Source organism: Meles meles, chromosome 20 (assembly GCF_922984935.1).
Source record: "Meles meles chromosome 20, mMelMel3.1 paternal haplotype, whole genome shotgun sequence".
NCBI classification, from domain to species: domain Eukaryota; kingdom Metazoa; phylum Chordata; class Mammalia; order Carnivora; family Mustelidae; genus Meles; species Meles meles.
The window spans coordinates 20,962,700-20,990,486 of NC_060085.1; the positions used below are offsets into that span (position 1 = coordinate 20,962,700).

A 27,787-nucleotide genomic window follows, 5' to 3' on the forward strand; every position below is an offset into this window, starting at 1 on the left:
ATACCAATTATTGGGGAAAAGGTAGAGAATGAAAACTCCCATATCCTCCTGAAAATGATATGCAACATCTACTAAATATGAAATGCAGGTTCCCTACAATCCAGATTATACACGTCATATCCTCAAAGAGACTTGAAAAAGAGGTTTGTGGTACCATTTACTTGACAGCCAAAAAAAAAAAAAAAATCAACAAGCACTAAACGTCTATCAAGATAATAAACTAGTACAGAAATACAAAAGTTCAAATAAATACCACATATAAATCTCAGAAACATAAGGGTGAAAAAAGCAAGTTGCAAAAGATACATATAGAATAATATTTATATGTTAAAAACATATAAAGAAGTACATTATTGTTTACATATACACATATGTATAATATAAAAACAAGAAGAGAACGCACTTAGTAAGACTGGTCACTGTGGGGAGACAGGAAAAGGAACTGAGAAAGAAGAAATGCCACCACGTGCCAACCCTGGGTACTGAGTAGTCTCTGTACCTTTTTGTGTTTTGAATTATTTCATTAAAAAGGTGAATATGGGGGAAAAAAAGGTGAATTTGGTTAAATGCTATGATCTCTATTATGTATACTTACACACATTATGGAAAAAAGACTGGAGAAATTAACAGTGGCTAAGAATAATTTTCTTTTCTAAGGTGCTGTATATTCTAAACAGAAACAAGTATTTATTTTTAAAAACAAACTTAGGAATGCCTGGGTGGCTCAATTAAGCATCTGCCTTTGGCTCAGGCCATGATCCCAGGGTCCTGGGATCAAGTCCTGCATCAGGTTCCTTGCTTAACAGGGAGACTGCTTCTCCCTTTGCCTCCTGCTCCCCCTGGTTGTGTTTTTCTCTCTCTCTCTCTCTCTCTCTCTAGCATATAAATAAATAAAATCTTAAAAAAAAAACTTTTGAAGGATACATTCCAAACATATTTATATTTTCTTAGTTATCCAAATATTGATTTACCACTCAAAAAATGTATTTATAATCTTCCTAGTTCTCTCTAGAGCTTTTTTCATTTTCAGCAAAGTTCAAGTAAATATAATTACCTACTTTAATACTCCAATAAAACAGTGGTTCACAAAAAAAAAGAATTAAAAAAACAGTGGTTCACAAAGTGTGCTTAGGGGACCCCAGGGATCCCTGAGACCCTTTCAGAAGGTCCTGTGATGTAAAAACTATTTTCATATTAACACTAAAATGTTATTTTCCTTTCTCACTCTCATTCTCTCACAAGTAGAGACTGGAGCTTTCCAGAGGCTGGGTCATGTGTGAAGTCACAAAAGAATGAATACAGCAGATATGAGACACTGAGCAGACATTTAAAAACCCTGCCGAAATTATCTGATTTTATTCTGGAAAATTTTCAAAAAAAAAATGCAAAATATGCAATGAGTTCAAATTATTGGGGCGCCTGGGTGGCTCAGTGGGTTAAAGCCTCTGCCTTAAGCTCAGGTCATGATCCCAGGATTCTGGAATCGAGCCCCGCTTGGGCTCTTTGCTTGGCAGGAAGCCTGCTTCTTCCTCTCTCTCTCTCTCTGCCTACTTGTGATCTCTGTCTGTCAAACAAATAAATAAATAATCTTTAAAAAATTATTAAGTAAATTCATAAATAATTTTATATTTTGTTTTATTTTCTGTTAAATATCAATAGATTTAACACAAAAAAGTTCTTTGAGGTTCTCAATAATTTTTAATACAGCAAAGGTGTCCTGAAACCAAAAAGTTTGAAAATGGCTGCTCTAAAGTATCTCCCTAGATTTAATATCCTGACATTTCTCAAACAAGCCATATGCACCCTAAATAAGCCCGTCTTGGCTTTAATGGCAATGGCTAGATAGAGAAAAAAAAGGTAAAGAACCACTCTTTATAAACTTTGTTGCTATGTTGTCTCCAAATTCTATCATTTCCAAAATACAATTTTCATTCTTGCACATCATCCTCAACTAGAACCCACCCAACTTCCTGATTCTATCAACTGTCCTTTTCTGAGCCTCATCCTGTTCTGCCTTAACAGCTATTAACTGAATTGTGAAAATCATAACAAAAGCACAAAATAGGGTTTTTTCCTATTTTAAAAAAACAGCTTTATTGAGTTATTATTCACATACTATACAATTCACCTATTTAAAGTGTACGATGTGATGGTCTTTAGGATATTCACAGAACAAAATACAGTTTTATGTGAGAGGAAGATAAACATCACATGTGGCTGTTAAGCAGTAGAGAGATATTTAAAGTCTAAATACCAAAAAATATTGGACTGCAGTCTCAAGACAGGACTTCAACCCCACCTCTGCAGCTATGTAAATCATACAACTTCTGAGAGTACAGATGTTGATCCCTGCCTATTATGTAGTATTTATCATCAACCATAAACAAGTACTCTATAAATTAAAAATATTATGCTCCTGGGGCACCTGGGTGGCTTAGTCGGTTAAGCATCTGCCTTCTGCTCAAGTCATGATCCCAGGATCCTGGGGTCAAGCCCCACACTGGGCTCTCTCTCCCAGATCGAGCCTGCTACTCCCTCTCCCCACCCCCAACTTGTGTTCGCCGCTCTCTCTCTCCTTCAAATAAATGAAATCTTAAAAAAAAAGAAAAAAAAATCCTTCTTAATCTAGTTTCTCAGATTCATGCCCAAACTTTCTTTTTTTTTTTTTTTTTAAAGATTTTATTTATGTATTTGACAGAGAGAGAGATCACAAGTAGACAGAGAGGCAGGCAGAGAGAGAGGAGGAAGCAGGCTCCCTATGGAGCAGAGAGCCCGATGCGGGGCTCGATCCCAGGACCCTGAGATCATGACCTGAGCCGAAGGCAGCGGCCTAATCCACTGAGCCACCCAGGCACCCCCATGCCCAAACTTTCAATTCAGTTCAACAAATGTTTCCTTAAGCATATGCTATATACAAACGAACATCAACTTTACCAAAAAGCAAAATCTAATTTCATTTAAAACCGTTCTCTGATCCCACCTTGCATAATAGGTCTTCCAATTACAGGCAATAGAAATAAGCTGCAACAAGAGTTGAACACAAGAAAGCTTGAGGAAGACTTCAGCTGGTTCCCAATACAGTTGCGCTGGGCCATACTCTATCAAAAATTCCATCATTTCCACAATCTGTTCATGAGTATATGAACACGCCTATAAAGAGAGATACATATTATTAAAGAACTCTATCACCTGCCTGCTACTTCTCCATCACAGTCAATGGCCAACAGGTTTTAATAAAGCTAAGTAATAATAGCTTTCAAATTCCACAATTGAATCAACAACCCACATGTGAAATAATGAACATACATGTAATCTTTTACTTATAATCAGACTTACAATATATTTTGCCCAAAATAGGTAACAAAACGTTCGATTTGTTGGTGTACATGTTTCACAGCTAAAGAAAGAAGCACCACGTAAAACTGATTTCTTTTCAGTTTGTGATTTTTAAAACATGCATATATTAATCTACACTCCAAAACACAGCAAGTAAGTTCAAACATGATAGAGAAGTGCAGTAACAGATGTATCCTTTCAGAAAAAAAATTCCACACAGAAGGAGGTAAAATATCTAGTACTTTTCATAAAAGAAAACCCTTTTATACACACTTCACTTCATCTTTTAGTTCTAATACCCCAGAGAAGTAGCAACTTACAACAGGGAGCAAAACAAGGCCCTGGTACACCCATTTTCAGGTGTTCTGCCTCCACACAGGGCAAGTATAATCAAACATTGGACATCCACATTGGACACTGGACAGACCACCGATCGAACAAGTTTCAGGCCTAAGAAACTTAGCTATGGAGAGCTAAAAACTTTCCCTTTTAAGACAAGGTCCTCTCACCTTGTATGGGGGTTGAGGATGGACGAGAATGCCACCCTCAGTCCTCTGAAGTGACTGCTTCACTTGTTCCAATTTAATGGCCAGGTGGGCCTCAAAGTACTTGCGCAAGGCCATACAGGTATGTTTCCCAGTTTGGCGGCTGGCAAATATTTCATCATCGCTCAGAAGTGCACCCTGGTCTTCCAAATTTAGAATCTCCAAAGTACTGATCTATTAAGAAAGAGATAAAATGGGGCAAAGGGAAGCAAGGGAAAAACAAAAAGAGAAAAGTAAAAGGAAGAAAAGGATTACAGTAAACGTTTATGCTCAACAACACTGACCAATATCGAAGCTTATCTGTCTATGCAACATGCTAAGAGTAGCCACATAAAAGCAAACCAGTTATTAGAAATGAGCAGTTACTGAAATACTACACAGTTTGGAACACATGGGCCACTCAGTCCGTTAAGCATCTGACTCTGTTTCAGCTCAGGTCATAATCTCTTGAGTCGGGAGACTGAGCCCCATGTTGGGCTCTGTGCTCAGCAGAGTCCTGTTGTTCTCTCTCTCTCCCTCTGTCCCTCCCCCTACTGCACACACACACACTCTCTCTCTCTCTAAATTAAATAAGTAAATAAATAAATCTTGAAAGAGAGAGAGCGAGAAAGAAAGATTACCTAGTTTTTACACATGTCGAAAGACATTCAGTCACAAAACCGTTGATTTTAGGAAAATCAAGATTATCAACACAACTCCCCTATAAGATTACTATATTCAAAACAAGTCTACAAAGGTACAGAGTCCTCTAACCACCTAAGAGGAAGAGAAACTTGTGAAAACAGGGAGGAAAAAAAACTTCATTCACAAAGAATGACAGGGACACCTGCGTAGCTCAGATGGTTAAGCATCTGCTTTCAGTTCAGGTCACAATCTCAGGGTCCTAGGATCGAATCCCTCGTTGGGCTCCTTGCTCAGCAACGAAGCCTGCTTCTCCCTCTGCCTGCTGCTCCCCCTGCTTCTACTCTCTCTCCCTCTCCCTCTGACAAATAAATAAAATCTTAAAAAACAAACAAACAAACAAACAATGACAGCAAAACTCCTCCAGTCAGAAGCTTCCTCCCAGGGTACCTGGCTGGCTCAGTTGGTGGAGCATATGATCAAGTCCCACAATGGGTACAGGGATTACTTACAAATGAAATCTTTAAAAAAAAAAAAAAAGGAAAGGAAAAAAAGCTTCCTCCCCACAATACTACTGAAAGGCAGCAAAGAGAAGCAGGACCCCTATTCCTCACAAGCAGAAGCCACTGAGAACCTCACCAAATTCACCAGACGGCGAAGACCATCATAACGGTCAAAGAGCTCCAACACAGCCCGGAAGGAGAAGCAAATTGAGAAAAACATGGTAGCGTGGCAGCACCCTGAGGCATGAGAACATTCCATTAACCATAGGGTATAGTTCACCACATCAGACAGAACATTGTGGGGATGCATACAAACCTGTAAAAAAAATAAATAAATCATAACTTTTTAAAATTTCAGGCAAAGAAACCTTCAAAAGGCATAAAATATTCACCAGTATAACAAGGTATCTTTGCAGAATTCAACGATCATTACTGATTCGGTCATTCTGAGTTTAAAGCTTAAATTTTAACAAATGAAATTCTGTAACAATCTATTCCAAACCTGAAAACCTAAACTTAGACACATACTCAAATCTGAGCTATATTTACTGAGTGTCAAATTCTGCAAATATTTACATCCTTTAATGCTCTCAGTGCTTGGTTCCATAGGTATTAAGTTCTCCCCCTTAAAAGATGAGAAAGAGGAACACCTGGGTGGCCCAGTCAGTTAAGCGTCCAACTCTTGATTTCAGCTTAGGTCATGATCTCAGGGTCCTGGGATTGAGCCCCACAGCAGGCTCCAAGCTCACCAGGAAGTCTGCTTGAGGATTCTCTCTCCCTTTAATTCTGTCCCTCCTCCCCCTCGCATATACTCTGTAATATAAATGGATAACTCTTTAAAAAAATAAAAACAAAATAAAATTTACTCCAACTACTCATTTCCTTCTTACCCAAAAGTCATTCTGTGAATGAGCTAGAGTGTCTCCCCACCCAATTCCATTCCATACTCTAAATGCACCGGACTTACTCTTTCCATGGCATCTTGGTTGTAGGACAGGTAATACAAGCACATGGATACACCAGTTGCAGCCATAGAAGGACGAGGAATTTCCAGTAATTTCTGTACTCCACCATGTGCAACAAATTCTGTGGCAAACTTGTTGTGGAGCAAGAGAGATGCAAGGTGCTAAGCAAAAAGGACACATGTCATTGTGAAACAATCTAGAATAATCACAAAACATTAAATCAAGCTGCTAAATAAAAGGAATCCTCTGAAGTAGACAACTGCTCCCTCAAAACAGAAGTAAATCTAGTACTGCTTAAGAGAAACAAAAAACCCAAAGAACTCTTAAGATATCTTAACATTCCCTTCTAATACCAAAGGTTTTTGTAAAGGTGAAAAATAAGAAATGAAAAATACTGCTATAAATAATAACATAATTCCATTACCATTTTATCAGTACATAGCTTCCCTAAAGAATTTTTAACTTTTCTATTTCAATTCTTTTAAACATAATCAGCTCTATGTTCTAGTTTTGGCTAAGTCACTGACTCATCATCTAACATAATGACAAACTTTGCCTTCTTTTATACTGACCCCTAAATATATATGACTCCATCTTCAGCAAATTACCAAAACCAGTAAATTTTTGAACTTTATCAGAAGACACCTTAAATTGACCTTTAAAAGTTTGTTGTCTTTAGGGATGTCTGGATGATTCAGTAGGTTAAGGGTTGACTCTTGATTTTGGCTCAGGTCATGATCTCAGGCTCTCACGAGATGGAACCCCCATGTCTTGCTCCCTGCTCAGCAGGAAGTTTGCTTTTCTCCCTCTCTCTGCCCCTCCCCCTGCTCACCCTCTCCTGCACTCTCGTTCTTTCTCTCTCTCAAATAAACAAATCTTAAAAAAAAAAAAAGTTTGTTATCTTTAAAGCTTTGTTAACTTCCTGTTTAAGTCCTACTATCCTCCGCAGGTGAACCTGATCTTCTGGATGGCCCTGATCTTCTGGGCAATTTGAAAGGCAGGAAGTATGATGTGAGCAGCAGGCTACATTTGATGACTCTGAACCCAGGCTAATGTGAACGGAGCCTCAGAAGAACTAGAGCTCCCCCTCCTGTTTCTCTTACCAAAGTGTCTTCTGGGTGGTGACAGAAGCACAAAGCATAGACAACACAGAGTTGTCTAGTTGTACGGAAGTACAACTAGACAAGTATGGAATTTGATACAAACCTTGCCAAGGTCAATGGCAAAAACAAAAGGCATGTACCTTCTTCAGAAGTTTTCTCAACACCCATACTCAAACTAATCCTTATATGTAATGTCAAATCCCTTCCCTCTTTACTCATCTGTTACACAAGTCAATCCCCCAAGAAGTAGCTAAACCACATATGGTTTCCCTCCAACCCTTAGGCCACTGCATGTAGTTTTTCACATGTCACTACCATTAAGTGGCAGTTCCACTGCCAGGACAGGCAGGTGGGAAAACAGAGTAAGCAGGTTCAACCTTTACCAATACAAAGCCTATGACCTAGATCACTTCACTAGTGTAAACAAAGATTCTATTTTCTTTCCTTATGTTGTATCTCCATTTAAGAGCGGGTTCTTCAAATTACTATTTTAATCCGTTTTGTTTCTACTAACTTCAGCGCCTGTCCCTCTTCGTATACAACTGAGTCTTCCTTTTGAATAAAAGAATACAAATCTTTCTACGTTATTTTTTTAAGATTTTATTTATTTACTTACTTATTTGAGAAAAAGAAAGAGACCAAGCAGGGAGAGGAGCAGGGGCAGGGGGAGAGAATCTCCAACAGACGTTACACTGAGCGTAGAACCGACACAAGGCTGGATCTCACAACCCTGAGATCATGACCCGAGCTCAAATAGAGTCATCAGCCACTCAGATGCCCCACCTACATTATTATTTCCCCATAAGAAAGATCTCTTTTGTCATTTTTCCCTATTCACCCTTATTTCCTTTTCTTTAATCCCTTATTAAGACTCTGCATGGAAACAGCTGAATAATGAATGACACCCATTATAATTCCTCATACATAACCTATAGATAAGGCAACTGTCCAAATCCTTTCTTCCACTATATCCTATTTAGAACAGGATGCTGCACCTTTGGACTGGAGAGAATTCTGACCTCCAGCTTCATTTCATTGTTCAAAATATAATTAATTTACGGGACACCTAGGTGGCTCAGTGGGTTAAGGCCACTGCTTTCGGCTTGCGTCATGATCAGGGTCCTGGGATTGAGCCCGGAGTTGGGCTCTCTGCTCAGCGGGGAGCCTGCTTCCCCCTTTCTCTCTGCCCACCTCTCTGCCTGCTTGTGATCTCTCTCTGTCAAATAAATAAATAAAATCTTTAAAAAATATATATATATAATGAATTTACATACACACACACACACACACACACACACTGCATCCACACACAGAAATACATGTTACTCCACTATATACCAGACCTCCTCCAATTCTAGGATCTGAAAGGCAATTTTTCTCATTTCTATTTCATTTAAAAATACTCTAGAACTGTGCTGTCCAGTGCAATAGCCACTGCCACATTGTAGCTAATTAAATTAAAATTAAGATAAAAATTCAATACCTCAGTGGCACTCATACAGCCAGCTGCCACTGTATTAAACAGCAAAGACACAGAAAATTTCCATTACTACTAAAACTTTTTTTTTAAGATTTTATTTATTTATTAGACGGACAAAGATCACAAGCAGGCAGAGAAGCAGGCAGAGAGGGAGGAGGAAGCAGGCTCCCTGCTGAGCAGAGACACCCCCCCACCATGTGGGGCTCAATCCCAGGATCCTGGGATCATGCCCTGAGCTGAAAGCAGTGGCCTTAACCCACTAAGCCACCCAGGCGCCCTGCCTCTATTTCTTTACTCATTTTCTGATTTGTATTTTGTTCACGCTAGATGATCTAACATCACACAGGGTGTGTGTATATATATATATACACACACACACATATACATATGTGTATATATATGCACATATACATATATATACATATAAATAAGAATTCAGAAAAAGTGGTGTTGGCTCAGAGGGGGAATATTTACAAAGTAGTAAGATACAAGGTAAGCGATTCCCACATTTAGATCAAGGTTCTACATTAATATTCAATTATTCAATTAATTAAATATTCAATTAATATTCAATCCCCTAGGACTGACCCCTGAATTTCTGTGAAAGAATTTGGTAAGCCTCATTTTTTTTTAACCTAAATAAGAAATTTTCATTTGTTACTATTTTGACAAATCTGGCAACAGAAATGCCCTGAGCAATAAAACCCAAAGATGTTACATAGAGAAACACACGGGTGAGTCCATGGCAATAAAACAGTCAGTACATAATATTTTTAAGAATTTTACCCCAAGTGGAGCACTTGGTTGACTCAGTCAGTGAAGCACGCAACTCCTGACCTCAGGGCTATGGGTTTAAGCCCCACACGGAGTTGCGGAAATTATGTAAAAATGAAATCTTAAAAAAAAAAAAAAAAAGAATTTTACCTTAAGGGCCTCAAACGTAAGCAGGACATCATTAGTCTGTTTCAGGTCAATATAGAACATCATCAATTCCCGTGAGCCAAGTTGCATGAATATGGGAAGTAACTGAAATGAAGACAAAGATAAATCTTAACACCGGCTTTATTTTTGCATATTTCCTATTCCATTATGAGGACAAAAGATTTTTAAAAATGAGGTACCTCTCTCTCCTTTAGAAAACATACATACTTTTATCAAAAAAGACTTGCATCTCAGCAAAGGAACAGTCAACAAAACAAAAAGGCAACCCATGGAATGGGAGAAGATATTTGCAAATGACAGTACAGACAAAAGGTTGATATCCAGGACCTATAAAGTACTCCTCAAACTCAACACACACAAAACAGAGAATCATATCAAAAAATGGGCAGAAGACATGAACAGACACTTCTCCAATAAAGACATACAAATGGCTATCAGACACATGAAAAAATGTTCATCATCACTAGCCATCAGGGAGATTCAAATTAAAACTACATTGAGATACCACCTGACACCAGTTAGAATGGCTAAAATTAGCAAGACAGGAAACAACGTGTGTTGGAGAGGATGTGGAGAAAGGGGAACCCTCTTACACTGTTGGTGGGAATGCAAGTTGGTGCAGCCACTTTGGAGAACAGTGTGGAGATTCCTCAAGAAATTAAGAATAGAGCTTCCCTATGACCCTGCAATTGCACTGCTGGGTATTTACCCCAAAGATACAGATGGAGTAAAAAGAAGAGCCATCTGTATCCCAATGTTTATAGCAGCAATGGCCACGGTTGCCAAACTGTGGAAAAAACCAAGATGCCCTTCAACGGACGAATGGATAAGGAAGATGTGGTCCCAATACACGATGGAGTATTATGCCTCCATCAGATCATACCCAACTTTTGTAGCAACATGGACGGGACTAGAAGAGATTATGCTGAGTGAAATAAGTCAAGCAGAGAGTCAAGTATCATATGGTTTCACTTATTTGTTGGGGAGATGGAGAGGAGAAGGGAGTTGAGGGAAATTGGAAGGGGAGATGAAACATGAGAGACTATGGACTCTGAAAAACAACCTGAGAGTTTTGAAGGGGCAGGGGGTGGGAGGTTGGGGAACCAGGTGGTGGGTAATAGGAAGGGCACGTATTGCATGGAGCACTGGGTGTGGTACAAGAACAATGAATACTGTTACGCTGAAAATAAATAAATAAATAATATAATAATTATAATAAATAATAAATAAAATAAAATTTAAAAAAGACTTGCATCAGAAGTGACCTAAGACTTTATCAATGGCATAAGATTTCACCAGTTTGGGGCAAAGACTCTTCCATGTTACAGTTAATGCACATCAAAACATAAAATGCTACCATAAAATATCTCAGAAGCAAGCACAACAGTCCCAAAGTGTGAATGGTATTCCTTCCAATAAGCTCACCTCCTGATATTCTCCTAGGGGGGTCAGATACTGGAGAATAAGCCGCTGCTCAATAGCAGGAGTCATGGGATAAAGGGTATAATTGGTGCCAATCACCCATGGCGACATTTCTGACCAGCTGCTATTAGAAAGCTCAACAAACATGCGATCTGGATCAGATGTTGAGAAACCTAACTTCTGCTTGGCTTTCCTAAAATTCTCTCTGTCACCCTGTTTTGCTGCCTTATTTTTCCTCAATCCTCCTTCTTCAGGTTTGGCTGCTGAGTTCACTCTACTACTGGTCTTGTGGCCTGAATCAAGATGAAAGGAGATCTCCATGTCTCCAGAGGCTTCCTCTTGTTCACCATCCACTACATCTACAGCCATGTCACCATAGTCCATATCCACAGCTTCTTCATCCAGAGGCAAAAGAGGTTCAGAAGAGAGCTTCCGTGGGCTGGGACGCTTGTTTTCTTGCCGCAAAGCCACTTCCTGAAGCTGTAGCTCCCTCAGTCTGCGAAGTACTATTGCCACCTATCAACAGATATTGGAATAAAAGGCTTTATTTCTTCAGCATGTTAATTTAAATGATTCTTAATAAATAAATCTTATTTCCATTTTAAGGACAACTAAATCCTCATGCAGTTACCCCAATATCTGGAAATGGTAAAGATCTGATCAATATTTTTATCTGATTTCTATAGCTTTATAAAATAAGCAATAGCTAAAAGTCTCATTCCTCATAAAATATCCCAAAAACCCAAACCACATTTGCACATCACACATCATTCACAACTGATCTAACTGGATCAAGCTTGCTGGACCATCAACACTTGAAGAGGCAGACACCAGACATATCCATGATTTTTTTAAAGTGTCTTTGAAGTGTCTTTGAAAATAAAACGTATGTGGGATTTAAAAGTATGTGGGATTTAAGAAACAAAACAGATAATCATAAGGGAAGAGAGGAAAAAATAAAACAAGATGAAATCAGAGAGGGAACAAACCATAAGTGACTCTTAATCATAGGTAACAAACTGAGAGTTCCTGGAGGGGAGAGAGGTGGGGGAATGGGGTAACTGAGTGATGGACATTAAGGAAGGGGGGGAGGAGAGTTTATTTTACTTTATGTAAATTATACCCCAATAAACGTGACTTAAAAAAAAAAAAAGAACGTTTCTCAAACTTGCACCTGTTGTAAACTATATTGTTAGATACTGCCACCTATATAATTACATAATCTATTTTTCAAATTCACCACTTTCTCCTTTTTTAAGTGCTTATGTAGTACTTAATATGTAGTATTATGCTTAGTTTAAAAAAAAAGAGAGAAGTTATCTGTAATTTACTTTGAACTACATAAAAAAAAAAAACAAGAATGGTGGATGAATAAGAGGAAACATGGATAGATGGATGGATGGATGGATGGATGGAATACAGTAAGTATAGTAAAATGTCCACAAATAATTTAAGTGGTACGTATATAGCTGTTCTCTGTAAAATTCTGTTTGCTGTATGTTTGAAAATTTTCATAATCCAAATGTTGGGAAAAGAAAGGGAATGGTACTTATTCTTTACCGAGTATAAACTATCGTGATCCTCGACAAGATGAAAAATGCTTATTTTCAAGATTAAAAAAAGTAAAATCAAAACTTGTAAAAAGTAATCGTGAAATGTCGAAATTATAGCTACACTCCAATACAAGGTAATGAATAAGATCTACCTATTTGAGTTCAGGTACCAAGAAAGAACTTGCAAATACTCTCCCATCTTATACAGAAACTAATTCTAACACAGTCCTTACCAGCTGTGAATTCTCATCCCTATAGTTGGCAGCAATATCTTGATTCTCCATAGCACCTCCTAACAGTCCAGTAGAATATGTCCTCAATGGCTGATCAGCCTCTCGGGCCCATTTGAAAAGATTCTCAACAATTCCCTCCTATAGTAAAGGAAATGAAATAGTACAATTCAACAAAGACCATTTTCATATTTAAAGATAAAAGCAACGATTCCAGTCTTAAGAAAAAATTTAATAAAATATTTCAGTGTTGCTCATAAGATTAAAAAATGCAAGTAAGCTAAGTGTCCAAGTGGTTTAGTTAAAATAGCTGTGCATCTGTGATAAAGATTCCTATTTAGCCATCAATAATCACATAATATAGTCCCACTTTAGATAGTTAAGACCCAAAATGTTCGATAATCAAGTACGGACCACTAAAAATTCTATGTCCTTCTTTGAAGTTCATAATGCGCAATTAACATTATTAATGAGAAGTCATCCACCAAAAAGTACTTAACTCCACATATCCCAAAATTATTTTTAATAGTTAAGAAATAATACATACAAACATGTACAGTCCAAAGGAAAAAAAGCACCCATGATCTACCACTGAACTTGACAGAGACCTTCCATGCGTTCCTCCTTGTACCACCTGTATCCTCCCTCCCCAAAAGGTACCTACAGTTACTTAATTTTAACAATTTTCCTGTTAAACTTCTGTTAAATGTTACATACTTTGAACCATATAAACTACATGGTACCATAAGTATTTTTCTGCAACTTATTACTCAACATTATGCTTTTTACACTCACCTATAGTTACATGTAATGGTCACAAATAGCATTCAACATAAGAAAGCCTTTACACATAACTTATAATTTCTCATAACAATCTGATATGATTGTGTAACTATTTGCAGAAGAGAAAACCAAATCACAGTAAGGTTAGGTAACATGAGTTGCAGAGCTGGAGTCTGACTGCTGGCAGTGTACCTCCAGATGTTCTTACTGCTATTTTCTTAGTTTAAGCAACTACAACTATTTTTGTACAAGCATGTCCCTAGGGTGGACATCTAGGATCAGAACTGCTAAATCACAGGATACATGCATACTCAACTTTACCAGAGGGTGCTAAGCTATTTTCCAAAGTAACTGCAACAATTCAGAATTCTACCAACAGTGAGTAGTTCTTTTTTTCTACATCTTTACCAAAACTTGGCCACTGTCACAATTTTTATTTTCCATAGTCTGGTGGGTATAAAAATAGCATTGCAGGGGTACCTGGGTGGCTCAGTCAATGAAGTGTTTGACCTTGATTTCAGCTCAAGCCACAGTCTCGGGGTCATGAGATGAAGCCTTAAGTTGGGCTCCACACTAGGTGTGGAGCCTGCTTCAGATTCTCTCTCTCCCTCACTCCCTCCCCCATCCACCCCCATCCCCACTCATGTGCTCTCTTAAAAAAAAAAAAAAAAAGACACTGCATTTAATTTTAATTTCCTCATTAATTAATAAGGTTAGGCATATTTTTTATGCTTGCTGACCATTCAGGCTTCTACTGCTATGAAATACACATCTTTTACCAGTGTTTTATGATAAACACAAGTTCTTAACTTTTATGTAATCAGACTTAACTATATTTTTTTAAACTTTGTACATTTTGTATCTTACTCTTATCTAGGGTCATGGAGTCATTATCCCACACATTTCTAAATATTTAATCTCTTTTCAAAAAAGTTAACACTGAACACTACATTTTGAGAAATTTGTTTTGAAATATTTGACACGAAAGGCAGCTGGGTGGCTCAGTGTGTTAAGCCTCTGCCTTCAGCTCAGGTCATGATCTCAGGGTCCTGGGATCGAGCCCCCGCATCGGGCTCTCTGCACAGCGGGGAGCCTGCTGCCCCTCCTCTCTGCCTGCTTCTCTGCCTACTTGAGCTCTCTCTCTCTCTAATAAAATATTTGACATGAAAATATATTTAATATACATTATCATTATATATTATATTCTATATTATTATATATTATATATATTAAAATATATTTAATAGCCGTTTATTTCCCCTCTTCCCAGTCTAAGAACCTTAAAATACGAACTCCAATGAGCTCTTATCTATATGTTACCCAGAATTTTTGTCCGCGTTTTTGTTTATTTGGTCAATACTTCTATGTTTACAGAGGTACTCTGAAGACATTTTCTTCTATTACCCGTCCTCTATTACTGTTGTATCACAGTTTGCTCTGTTTGATTATTTGTAGGAATCTTTTTTACTCTGGTTGCTTTCAAGATCTCCTCCGTCTTTGGTATTTCTTTAGGCCTTCCTGAATCTTGAGTGGACATGTGTTTCATTAATTTGTAAAATTCTAGCCTCATCTCCCTGAATACTGCCTTTCCCTTTTCTTTTCTATTCTCTCCTCCTAAAACTCTTTTTAGATACACTTTGAACTTTCTAGTTCTTTTTTTTTTTTTAAAGATTTATTTATTTGACAGAGAGAGATCACAAGTAGGCAGAGAGGCAGGCAGAGAGAGGAGGAAGCAGGCTCCCCGCTGAGCAGAAAGCCCGATGTGGGGCTTGATCCCAGGACCCTGAGATCATGACCTGAGCCGAAGGCAGAGGCTTAACCCCCTGAGCTACCCAGGCGCCCCGAACTTTCTAGTTCTAATCTCTGTATTTCAACTTCTTTCCTATTCTTCAGCTCTTATTTCTAGGGGCTTTATTATTGGCTAACCTATCAGATCTCCCAGTTCACTAATTCTATCTTTAGCTGTGTCTAAACTTAACTCTAACTCATCTACTAAGTTTTTAAATTCAGGAACTCTAATTTTTATATCCAGTAGTTCTCTGGTTCCTTTCCCAAATGGCCATTCTTCCCCATAGTCTTGGACTTTTTTTTTTTTTTTAAGATTTTTTTATTTATTTATTTGACAGAGAGATCACAAGTAGGCAGAGAGGCAGGCAGAGAGAGAGGAGGAAGCAGGCTCCCTGCGGAGCAGAGAGCCCGATGTGGGGCTCGATCCCAGGACCCCGAGATCATGACCTGAGCCGAAGGCAGCGGCTTAATCCACTGAGCCACCCAGGCGCCCCAGTCTTGGACTTTAAAAGTTCTGATACTTAGGGCATCTGGGTGGCTCAGTTGGTTAAGTATCTGCCTTCAGGTAAGGTCATGATACCAGAGTCCTGGGATCGAGCCTGCTCAGCAGGGAGCTTGCTATACCTCTTCCCTTGCCCCCAACTTGTGCTTGCTCTTTCTCTCTCAAATAAATAAATAAAATATTTTTTTTAATTCTGATTCTTTTATATCCAATAATTTTAAACCTTATCAAACCATTCTTAAGTGTACAATTCATTGGTATTAAGTACATTCACAATGTTGCATAACCATCACCACTATATATTTCCACAACTTATTATCCCAAACAGAAACTCTGTACCCCTACTTTCAATAATGGACAGAACAATCAAACAAAAGATCAGTACAGAAACAGAAGAGTTAAACACTATAAACCAATTAGACCAAATAGACATATTGAGAATACTCAATCCAACAAGACCAAATATACATTCTTAAGTAAACATGGAACATTTTCCAGGATAGATCATGTTAGGCAATACCATGGTTAACAGATTAAAAAAGAATAAACTCTTATAAAGAATTTTCTCAGGGCACCTGGGTAGCTCAGTTGGTTGGGCATCTACCTTTGGCTCAGGTCATGATCTCAGAGTCCCAGGATCAAACCCCACACTGAGTTCCCAACCAACAGAGAGCCTGCTTCTCTCTCTGCCCCTCACCCCATTCATGCTCTCTTTCTCTCAAATAAATGAAGTAAAAAAATCTTTAAAAATTTTTTTTCTCCATGGGGCACCTAGGTGGCTCAGTGGGTTAAGCCGCTACCTTCGGCTCGGGCCATGATCTCAGGGTCCTGGGATCGAGTCCCACATCGGGCTCTCTGCTCAGCAGGGAGCCTGCTTCCCTCTCTCTCTCTCTGCCTGCCTCTCTGTCTACTTGTGATATCTCTCTGTCAAATAAATAAAATCTTAAAAAAAAAAAAATTTTTTTTTTCTCCAATCATCATGGAATGAAATGAGAAATCAACAACCCAAGGGAAAATGGACAATTCATATGTGGAAATTAACAAACTTTTAAACAACCAAGGGGTCAAAGAAGAAATCACACAGAAATTAGAAAATTCCTTGCAATAAATGAAAAGAAAAACACACCATACCAAAATTTATGCCATGTAGCAAAAGTGGTGTTTTAAGGAACCAAAAAAAGAGCAAATGAAACTCAAAGCTAGTAGAAGTAAGGCAATAATAAAGATTAGAGTGAAGACAAGTAAAACAGCAAATAGAAAAAAAAAAAGAAAGAAAGAAAATGAAACCAAATGTGTTTTTTTGAAAAGATCAAAAAAACTAACAAACCTTTAACTAGACCAAAAAAAAGACTGAAACCGGGGACATTATTACCAATTTAGCATAAATAAAAAGATTATAAAATACTATTAACTACTGTATACCAACAAAATGAGTAATATAGATAAAATAATAAAATGAACAAATTCCTAGTAACACAACCAACCAGAACTGATTCATAAAGAAATAGAAAAATTGAATAGACCTATGAGTAGTAAGTAGATTGAATCAGTCATCAAAAACCTCCCAAGACAGAAAAACTCAGGACCAGATGGATTCACTGGTGAATTCTACACAAAAAATATTTTTGTGTATCAAATGAATTAATATTTTTCTCCAACTCTTCCAAAAAATTAGTAAGGGAACATTTCAAACTCATTCTATGAGGCCAAAACATTATCCTGATACCAAAACCCTACAAGGTAACTACAGATCAATATCCCCCATGAATAGTGATGCAAAAAACCTCCATAAAATACCGGCAAAGTGAATTCAGCAGCATAGTCAAAGGATTATACACCATGACCAATGGATTTATTCAGGAATGGAATATGGTTCAACATACAAAAATAACGTAGTACACTAATAAAATTAGTGTGAAATCACTGTGAACAGAAAACCATCTGATCATATCAAATGAGAACAACTAAAAATCAACACACTTTCATTAAAAAATACTTAATAAATTAGGAATAGAAGGTCTTAGCATCATAAAAGTCAGGTAAGAAAAACCCACCCACACCCATCATCATACTCAATAAAGACTGACAGGCTTTTTCCCCTAAGACTAAGAACAAGACAAAGATGTCTGCTTTCACCACTTCTATTCAACACAGTACTGTAAGTTCTAGCCAGAACAGGCCAAAGAAAAAGAAATTAAAGGCATTAATGTTGGAAAAGAAGAAATGAAATTATCTGTTCACAGACCACATGATCTTACACATAGAAAACTCTTTAAGATTCCACAATGTTAGAGCTAATAAATGAATTCAGCAAAAAGTTACAGCATACAAAAATCAGTTCATTCCTATACACTAGTGATGAAAAAGCCAAAAAGGAAATACATCCGCTCATTTAAAAAATACTTGCTTTCTAATATTTTTCAGATATCTATTCTATTTATTTTTTTATTTTTTTTTTTTTTTTAAGATTTTATTTATTTATTTGACAGAGAGAAATCATAAGAGAGGCAGGCAGAGAGAGAGGAAGGGAAGCAGGCTCTCCGCTGAGCAGGGAGCCCGATGTGGGACTCGATCCCAGGACCCTGAGATCATGACCCGAGCTGAAGGCAGCGGCTTAATCCACTGAGCCACCCAGGCGCCCCCAGATATCTATTCTATTTAATTCTCTTCTTTATTGTATTGTTAACTCCTAATCATGGAGAACTAATTCCTGGTGTGTTTTGTAATGTTTTTGTGAACTCATTTCACCTGGAAATTGCTTTTTCTATGAGAATCCCTGGTAACCTGGATTATGAGAACTTCCCCCCAGAGTGATTTTACATTTGCTTTTACCACTCAAGGAATATCACCAAGTATTTTGCTGTTCATTTTCTGGCTTTGGGGTTCCTAATCATATGGTAGGAATTTCAAGCATGCACCCAAAAAAAGTCATGCCCAGAGTTTCTCAGAGATTTATCCACCCCTACCCCTTAGTGTGGGGTCAGAAACTGAGAAATCTGTCATCTCCCCAAGGCGGTAAGCAGGTATTTCTCTTTTGCACTGTTTCAGTGAGGGTCCTTTGGGGTACCAGTTTTATGCAAGGATCAAGGATCCCAGTTCCAACTCTTCAGCCAAGGTTTTGTCTCCTGTCCTCAATTATCACTTTGTTTTTACAATTACCTCTTCATTTCTGGCACACAGGGATTTCTAAGAGTTTATTCAATTTACCCAGAATTCATATGTGCATGCCCAGGAAAGCTGACAAGTTATCCTGGCTGGTCAATAAGATAGATCTGGGTCTCCTCCTCCCATCTCTCTTGAAACCACTTTTTCCTCTCTGCCTCTAAAAAACCTATATTCACGGTTTTCTTCCCACCTCTCATGGAATACTGTGAAGATTAATATACGATACAAAACAAATGCTTAGCACAGGGCTCACACTCAATAAACGGTAGGCATTCACCTAAATGACTTTTTTCATAAAGCACCTATTAGCATTTTAGAGAAGGGTGCCTGGGTGGCTCAGTCATTAAGCGTCTGCCTTCGGCTCAGGTCATGATCCCAGGGTCCTAGGATGCAGGCCCAAATGGGGCTCCCTGCTCAGTGGGAAGACTATTTCTTCCTCTCCCACTCCCCCTGCTTGTGTTCCCTCTCTCTCTCTCTGTGTCTCTCTCTTTGTCAAATAAATAAATAAATCTTAAAAAAAATTTTGTTAGAGGAATCAATGTTGCAGAGTTAAAATCTGGGAAACACTCAGAGATGATACTTTGAGACCTCGTTCTGATTTTATCCCTCCCACCACCAGTATTTTAAGACAACCTCAAAGAGGAAAATGTTAAAGCAATACTCAAAAAATAACCCCAAAGGTCCTGATCTGACTGGATTAGTAGCATACACTGACAAACAATATGAAACACCTAGTACACAAACAATATTAAAGTACCCAGTTCTGAAGAAAACTACATAAATAATTGTAAACAAAAATAAAATTTAAAGCTATTTGAATATTTCTATTGCTTTAAAAAGTTAAAAAATCAGGGGCGCCTGGGTGGCTCAGTGGGTTAAAGCCTCTGCCTTCAGCTCAGGTCATGATCTCAGGGTCCTGGGATCGAGCCCCGCATCGGGCTCTCTGCTCGGCAGAGAGCCTGCTTCCCCTTCTCTCTCTCTCTGCCTGCCTCTCTGCCTGCTTGTGATCTCTGTCAAATAAATAAATAAAATATTTTTTTAAAAAAAAGTTAAAAAATCAACTTTTAAAAATAGTAGCTGGGGTGCCTGGGTGGCTCAGTTGGTTAAGCGACTGCCTTCGGCTCAGGTCATGACCCTGGAGTCCTGAGATCGAGTCCCGCATCAGGCTCACTGCTCAGCAGGGAGTCTCCTTCTCCCTCTGATCCTCCCCTTCTCATGCTCTTTCTCTCATTCTCTCTCTCTCAAATAAATAAAATCTTTTTAAAAATAAATAAAATAAAAATAAGTGGCTAGAAGTAATAAAATCAATTTAAAAACTTGCAACCACCTCTAAAATAAAAAGGAAATGAAACAGAAAATATAAAAAGGAAATGAAACAGAAAATATCAGAATGCACTGTATAAAGAGTAAGCAATGCTCAAGAAACTTCTTTTTCATACATATATGTAATGGGTTACATGTAAAAACATTATGTTTCACAAAGTTTGAGAAACACTACATAATTAGATGTTTTTTAAAGAAGTAAACTATTGATTAACACCAAAAAATTTGCATAGGATACTTCTGAAGGATAAAGATCATCACATAATCCAACAGGAAAGTCTCACAATGTCAAAGAAGTTTGTAATCTGTGCGCTAGGACACTGGATTCAAGGTTATGTTATTTCCTATCTAATTTTCCTTAATAATTCACTTCTCCCAAAAGAAATTAGTTATTAATAAAACTGCTGGGGTGCCTGGGTGGCTCATTCAGTTGGGCTCTCGATTTCAGCTCAGGTAATGATCTCAGGGTTGTGAGATCAAGCCCTGCATCAGGCTCCAGGCCCAGCGTGGAGCCTGCCTGGGATTCTTTCTCTCCATCCTCCCCTTTCCTCTTCCTCCCCGTCTCTAAGAAAAAAAAAAAAAGAAAGAAAGAAAAGAAAGAAACAAAGCTGTTCTTAAACTGCAGAAAGCTTTATTATTCAAAACATCCGTTAGTGTTTCTGACATCCAAAGGGTATTCACTTAATTCTAAATATACAATGATGAAACTATAAAGAACCAGAGATGATTTTCCTACAATGACAACCAGGAAACTTTTACAAAGCAGAGTAAAATCATCTGTAATCGTCTACAAAATCTTGTATATACAAATACACTGCTACAAATGCTTCACTTTCATCCCGGTTTTCAAAAGAATTCGTATTAAAATATTTCTCACAAGCATATAGATATTTTTGGTCTCCCACAATGGTAAACTAACGGGAGATTCTTAAAATTTAGTCTGTATACAATACTTCAAATTATATATACTGTATATACATAATATATATACATACATAATATATACATACATAATATATAATAAAATATATATATATATACTGTATATACAATACTGCAAATTATAGCATTAATTACACAATGTTATTTTCTAAAAGACTTTATGTGATACAATTCTGTAATAAAACTTTAAAAGTTAAATGAAAATCTATTTCTAGATCTTTCATTTGGCATATATATTTAACTATATTAAGACTTCCAGGCTGTTTCAGAAAATTAAGGTTTAGTATCTTTGAAAAAAAAAAAAGAAAGCCATGTACAAATTATTAATGCTGAAAACAAAATATCCATATTACTTCTAAAAATAGATCAACTAATCTTTGACGTTTAAAGTATATACACACACACAGTCACTATCAAATTATCACTTTCTGGTCTTCATAGTATGCATCCTTATTTGAAACTATCAGTTTATTTGTATCTGCCTTCCCAAATATATTATGTGAATGTAAGCTCCCATCTTGCTGACAAAATATTACCAACACCTAGCATAAAACACGTCTTCAAATATTAACTAAATATAAAATACCAACCAGAAGAAAAGAAAAGAAAAAATAAATACCATCAAGAGAATGGGCTTCCTCAGGGCAGAAATTCCTTCCTCACTAAGGAAGACAACTCAACAAGAATACGAGTTTGAGTAAGATCATAAAACCATTCTAAAAACATATGATCTTAAGATTTTAAGATATACTATAGCACCTAAGCAGCACAAAAAGTTATTCTTAAATTTTTCTTATTGCTTATCTTTATTTCTTACATTTATTTCTACAACATATGACTATTATAAAAATCTATAATTACCTTAACAAAGACAGATCAAACAGATCAACCTTCAATTTAAAAATAAAATGATGACTTTTCTTTTTATTAAATACCTTTTCTTGAAAGACAACAGCAGTTTCCAGCCCTGGCATGATGTCAAGTAGGAGCCTGCAAGCTGCAGTGTTTAAAGGGGGCTCTCGGCTTGTCATCACATATGCGTTCACCAGCTATAATAAAATGGAGGAATACTTCTAGTCATCTGAAATCAACCCAGTCAAATTAATGAAGTCTAATAAACCCTTAATAAATTCCCATCACTCTGGGGCGCCTGGGTGGCTCAGTGAGTTAAAGCCTCTGCCTTTCGCTCAGGTCATGATCCCATGATCCCCGCATCGGGCTCTCTGCTTGGCAGGGAGCCTGCTTCCTCCTCTCTCTCTCTCTGCCTGCCTCCCTCCCTACTTGTGATCTCTATCTGTCAAATAAATAAATAAAATCTTTAAAAAAAAAAAAAAATTCCCATCACTCACCTCAGGGATATCAAGAACCAATGATTACTAATTAAACCTTTATTATAAACTGTTACAATCCTGCTGAGCCATGATGGGATCATATATTATTTCTTCTGTATCTTGAAAATCAAATCCCCCCAAGACAACAAATCAGCAACAACAGAATTAAAGCTTAAAGAGTATCAAGAAGAAATCACTCCCTAGTTTTTTTTTAGCCTTTATTCTTACATACACATTTTCAGAAGGATAAGGCAAGATTCTTGGCAATGGTTAATGGAAACTTGAATTTCGTACTTACACTATAAATACATTAATGTTACCCATAAATTGTAAGTAAACGTATTAATAAAACTTTCATTTTAGCATTCAAATACTACTCGGTCTCCACAACTAAGTGGCACTGTGTTCTGTGCTGGATATACATCAGTGAATAAGACGCAGTCTCACCATCGAAGGGTTCATAATCCAACAGAAGTGACAGCTGGAAAAACAAATACAATTGAGTAAAGAATGCTACAGAAGCCTGTAGGAAGCCACACAATTCCTGCAGAAGAATCAGAGAAGACTTTAGAAGGGAAGGGATTCTAAGCCAGAATGTAAATGACAAGTAGGAGTAGCCGAGGTGTAGCCAAAGGGCAAGAACTTAAAATTGAGAGGACAAAGGCCAGAGAGAGATTGGGTTTATATTTCAAACCTAGGAATTTAAAATTTACTTGAGAGCAACGGGAAACCACTAATGGACTATAACCAAAAGGGTGCCATCACTTTTCGCACTTTAGAAATATTTCTGGGCTATAGAGTGAATAGGTTGGAGGAGAACAAGACAAGATGATAAATCAGTTAAGAGGCGACTATAATAGCCAAGAAAGAGATGGCAGTGGCTAAACTAAGGTCTGGCAAAAAGGGCGGAAAGAAGTGGAGGGATTTGTGAAGGTTAATGGAATGGGAATAAGACCTGTAAGTTCACTGAATAAGAGAGCTTGGAAAAATAAAGGATAAATTCTAGCTAGCTAGACAAGGTAATCATTACTGAGCTAGAGAACAAGAGAAACAGATAGCAGAGCAAACAATCAGACAGTTCAAGGTGACTGTGGAGGATATCCAGGTGGAAATACCTAGAAGGCAGTTGGAAATGATCTGAGGTACAAAAGAGACAACAGTAACTGAGAAATAAATCCAGGAGTTAATATAATACAGACAATAATAATAGCTAATACTTACTGAGCCCTCATCTATCAGGTTCTGTGCTAAGTGCTTTTCACGATTAATTTCAAAGATTACAAAAACATTTTACAGATAAGAACTATCATCCCTATTTTATAGATAAAGAAAATAAAGCTTGGGGAAAATGAAGGTTGTTAGAGACTTAAGTTGCCTCAAGATCAGTGGAACTGCATTTAAACCCAAAACATGGACCCCAAAACCTACACTCTCAAGCATCATGCACTCCGGCCTCCAAAAACAAACCTAACAGCTACAACTTATTGAATAATTACTATGTTAAAGGAGCTGTGTATACTGGGTGTACTTTCCCTGCTCATTTACTTCTCAACAGCCCAGAGTTAGGGAAGGTTATCTTTCTCTCCCTTCACATACCCAATGCACACACCACAGTGTTGATGCAGAATCCTGCCTCATATATCACTCTTACTTTTCTATTCAGAAGCCCAAGAAAATGTCTATATTCCCAAACTTAAAATCATTCTTGCCCAAGGATGAGCACAGATGCCTTGTGAGTCCTTGTCAATATTCAACTGAACAACGTAGGCACCAAAAAGAAAACACCTTGGCTAAAACCGGACTTTGGTAAGGAAGAAATCCAGGATGCACATCTCACTGAACTAATACCAAACCAAAAAAATCTACACAATCTATTCTGTCAAGACCTTAGGAGAAAGTAAACTATTTACAAACAATAAAGGTATAGCATCTGCTAATTATAATCTCTGGAGAAAAGTAAGAAGCAAACCTACTGCATTCATGAAATCATCATTCTTGAAGAGTATTCTCAGCAAGTGGCCCAGCATACACTCTGGATCAGCTCGACCTACCAAAAAGAAGAGGGGAGGAACAAACAAGGAATAAGTAAGTCATCCCAGTCAAGCAAGTTAAATCTCTGGAAAGGCACCTGGATTGTTTTAAGTACTATTAAAATGTTACAAAAATAAATGGAAACAAAGAAAAGATTCTTTTGATGAATTAGATTTCATAAGAAACATGCTCTAAAATTAAAAGTGACAATATAAAAACTCGAGACACTGCTCTCTAACTTCCCCATTACCCAGCACATTGCCGACACAGCAATGCTAAATTAAATAAATGTGCGCTAGACCCACCCCAGCATCACTAAGAGTACACAAGATCTAAAAAAGAATCATAAAGGAGACTTAAGAGAAAGAGCAACCCTGATTTCCAAGCCAGAATAAGGTAGGAAGCAAAACATCTTCTGATGGGTGGTCTGGAGGAGATAAGACTCCCAAGTCCAACCTTCCTTTCAACTATAATGCCAACAATACCAGAGATGCATCCTCAAACCTGTAATGATACCTGAGGTTGTAGGGGCAGGGCTCAGGAGGGGTATTCCACTAAAATCAATCACCCACTCTAAAGATACAGTACCCTTGGCCATCTTAACTTTCCGAGTTCCTGGGGAAAGAAAGGCCAGAAACCTAGAATCTATCAACACACAGCCTACAGGTAAAGGAATTACTTAATGATTGGGACAATTATTGGTTTTTGAAACAGATACCATCTACTTTAATCTTCCTGTAAGTTCATTAGAGTGGCAAATTTAGTCAAAGGATACAATTTAGAATGAAGAAAAGATGTGAGCTACTGATTCGAAGTTTTTACCAAGCTGTAATTAATATTCCAAAGTAAATCACAAAAAGAAAAGTTGCAGAATGGTATCATAAAAACTAGATGAGGACCTCAGATAACCTAACTTTCTCTGTTTATAAATGATGAAACTGACACCCTCATTTTTATTTAAAGAAATTATGCCTAATGACAAACATTGCTTAACATAAGAAGTAGGGAGGAAAAAACAGTCTTTAAATTTCCTGCTGAAAAAAGTGTATCATTCTGTTTCTCCCTTTTTCCTCATTACCATTTCATCCCTTCCAAGGCCTTTCCAAGGTCATTAAGCATGATCATCTCTCTTTTAATTCTTTTCATAACCCCATACATTAACCTAATTTCTTATTTCACATTCACATTCGTACTTCTTCATGCTCTGATTGCTTTACTGAAGAATTAAATAGGTGAATAAAACTCTAACGTCACAAGTGGGGATGTCAAGAGCAAGAGCAACAGGTATCCCATAAATAATTGCACATTCAATCTGAAATGCCTAGCTTACTTACATTTGAGAACAAAAGTCTAAGACAGAAATTAATCCATACCATTCAGGTGGGTATACAATGTTCTTACTTTTGTAAGTCCCACTCATTCTTATATCACTCTACATACAGTATCTCTTTTTTCCACAAAGGACTGCTTCTGACCTTCACAGATTAAGTTTATATGCAGCAATGGGCCCACATATGATTTAAGCTTTGCCCACTGGTACTCCACCTTAGAGACAACATAAAATGGCAAAGTCTCAAGCTCATATAACTCTGTATCATACCAAATTCCATGCCAAAGCAGACTGTCATTGTCTTGGCTCTAATTAGCCTAAAACAAAGTCAAATTATTATGAAATGGCATACTTTAGCTGCTGAGATACTAAAGCAGACATCAAGAAACCTGTTTGTTATTCAAGGTTCCAAGTATCAATTTCATAACTAAAAACAAGGCACTGAATGCATTTTCAACTACATTTCCTCATTAGTAAAAGGATAATTATCCCTTTTTCTCCTTCAAAGAATCCAAGTTCGTAACTGTTTCAGACTGTTGTTTGAAAGATGACGGCACAAAGGATAATCTCTTTGGGGTTAAAAGTCAGAAAGGCAGGGGTGTCTGGGTGGCTCAGGGGGTTAAAGCCTGTCTTTGGCTCAGGTCATGATCCCAGGGTCCTGGGATCAAGCCCTGCATCGGGCTCTCTGCTCAGCAGGGAGCCTGCTTCCTCCTCTCTCTCTCTCTCTGCCTGCCTCTCTACCTACTTGTGATCTCTGTCAAATAAATAAATAAAATCTTTAAAAAAAAAAAAAAAGTCAGAAAGGCAGAATATTTTCCCTTTTTAGGTAACATACCAATGGTGTCAGTAAAATATACCTACATAATTTAGCTCCTTGAAGTTGTTATTTCTCTTTGATATGTAAATATTATAAATATTTCCATTTTTCCAGGATTTTTCCTCACTACCCCCACCTTGAGCAATATTTTAACAATAAGATGATTTTACAACTTAACAGGAAAGATGCTATTTCAATTGTAAATTTTCCTATAAGCTATTGTCTTTTGTAAGAAAATTAGAGCCAGGCTTAAGAGAACACAGGTCTCACCAGGATGTCGGTCATCAAATGGGTCTGGATCTCCCTTACGATATTCTTCAGTTTCTTTTTCAATCAATTCAGACATCCTAGCACAAAGGGAAGACAGGGTCAACTCTAGACAAGCATACAAAAAAATGTACCACCACCTACAAAAGTCAATTCAACAATCAAGGTGTAAAATAAAAGCAAAAAGTTAGAAAAGATATTTTCCCGATGAACACAGAGATCTAAACAACCATCTCATTAAACAGTGTTCACTCCCAAACACATTCTTCTCTCCACTTTCCTATCCCAAAAGATAGCACTACCATCCCCTCAGGAACCTAGGAGTCATCATTAAAACCTATTCTCCTCAACCCCCACAACAATAATTCCTGTTAGCTCTATCTACAAAGTATTTCCTGACTTCGACCATTTTTATCCTTGCCCAGAGCACAATCAACTGCCTGAACTACTTAGAGTAGCCTTTTCTCCAACTTCTTGCTTCAATGTTTGACACAAAATTCATTATCCAACTTCCAATGATTTATCACACTAACTTCAATTATACCCAAGTACTACCATGGCTCACACTAACCCAGCTTCTGTCTACATCTCTGACTTCTCTCCATTCTCCCTTCATAAAGCTTCAGGCATATGGCCTTCTGGGCTCTTCGAAGAGTCCAAGTTCATAACTGTTTCAGGGCCTAAGTACTATTATTTCAGCCTACAATAGTCTCCTCCCCACCTAAGTCCCACCCCTACCCCAAGCAACCAATTATCTGCTTTCTCTCACCAAAGATTAGTTTTGCCTGTTCTAAAATGTCATACAAAT

General features: G+C 37.5%; 1 protein-coding gene across 2 annotated transcripts in view; it reads right to left on the bottom strand.

The window, feature by feature from the left end:
* The window catches only part of DCAF1 (DDB1 and CUL4 associated factor 1), an 88,120-nt gene that overhangs the window by 44,182 nt on the left and 16,151 nt on the right, over nt 1–27,787 (bottom strand). For both annotated transcript variants that reach the window (XM_045989910.1, XM_045989911.1), the window contains 10 exons: nt 26,983–27,059; nt 24,508–24,581; nt 22,139–22,252; nt 12,704–12,841; nt 10,921–11,433; nt 9,478–9,579; nt 5,973–6,131; nt 5,142–5,321; nt 3,846–4,055; nt 2,981–3,150 (listed from right to left, as the gene is read on the bottom strand). In XM_045989910.1, coding sequence (XP_045845866.1) covers nt 2,981–3,150; nt 3,846–4,055; nt 5,142–5,321; nt 5,973–6,131; nt 9,478–9,579; nt 10,921–11,433; nt 12,704–12,841; nt 22,139–22,252; nt 24,508–24,581; nt 26,983–27,059 — 1,737 coding nt within the window. The remainder of the gene's footprint in view (nt 1–2,980; nt 3,151–3,845; nt 4,056–5,141; nt 5,322–5,972; nt 6,132–9,477; nt 9,580–10,920; nt 11,434–12,703; nt 12,842–22,138; nt 22,253–24,507; nt 24,582–26,982; nt 27,060–27,787) is intronic.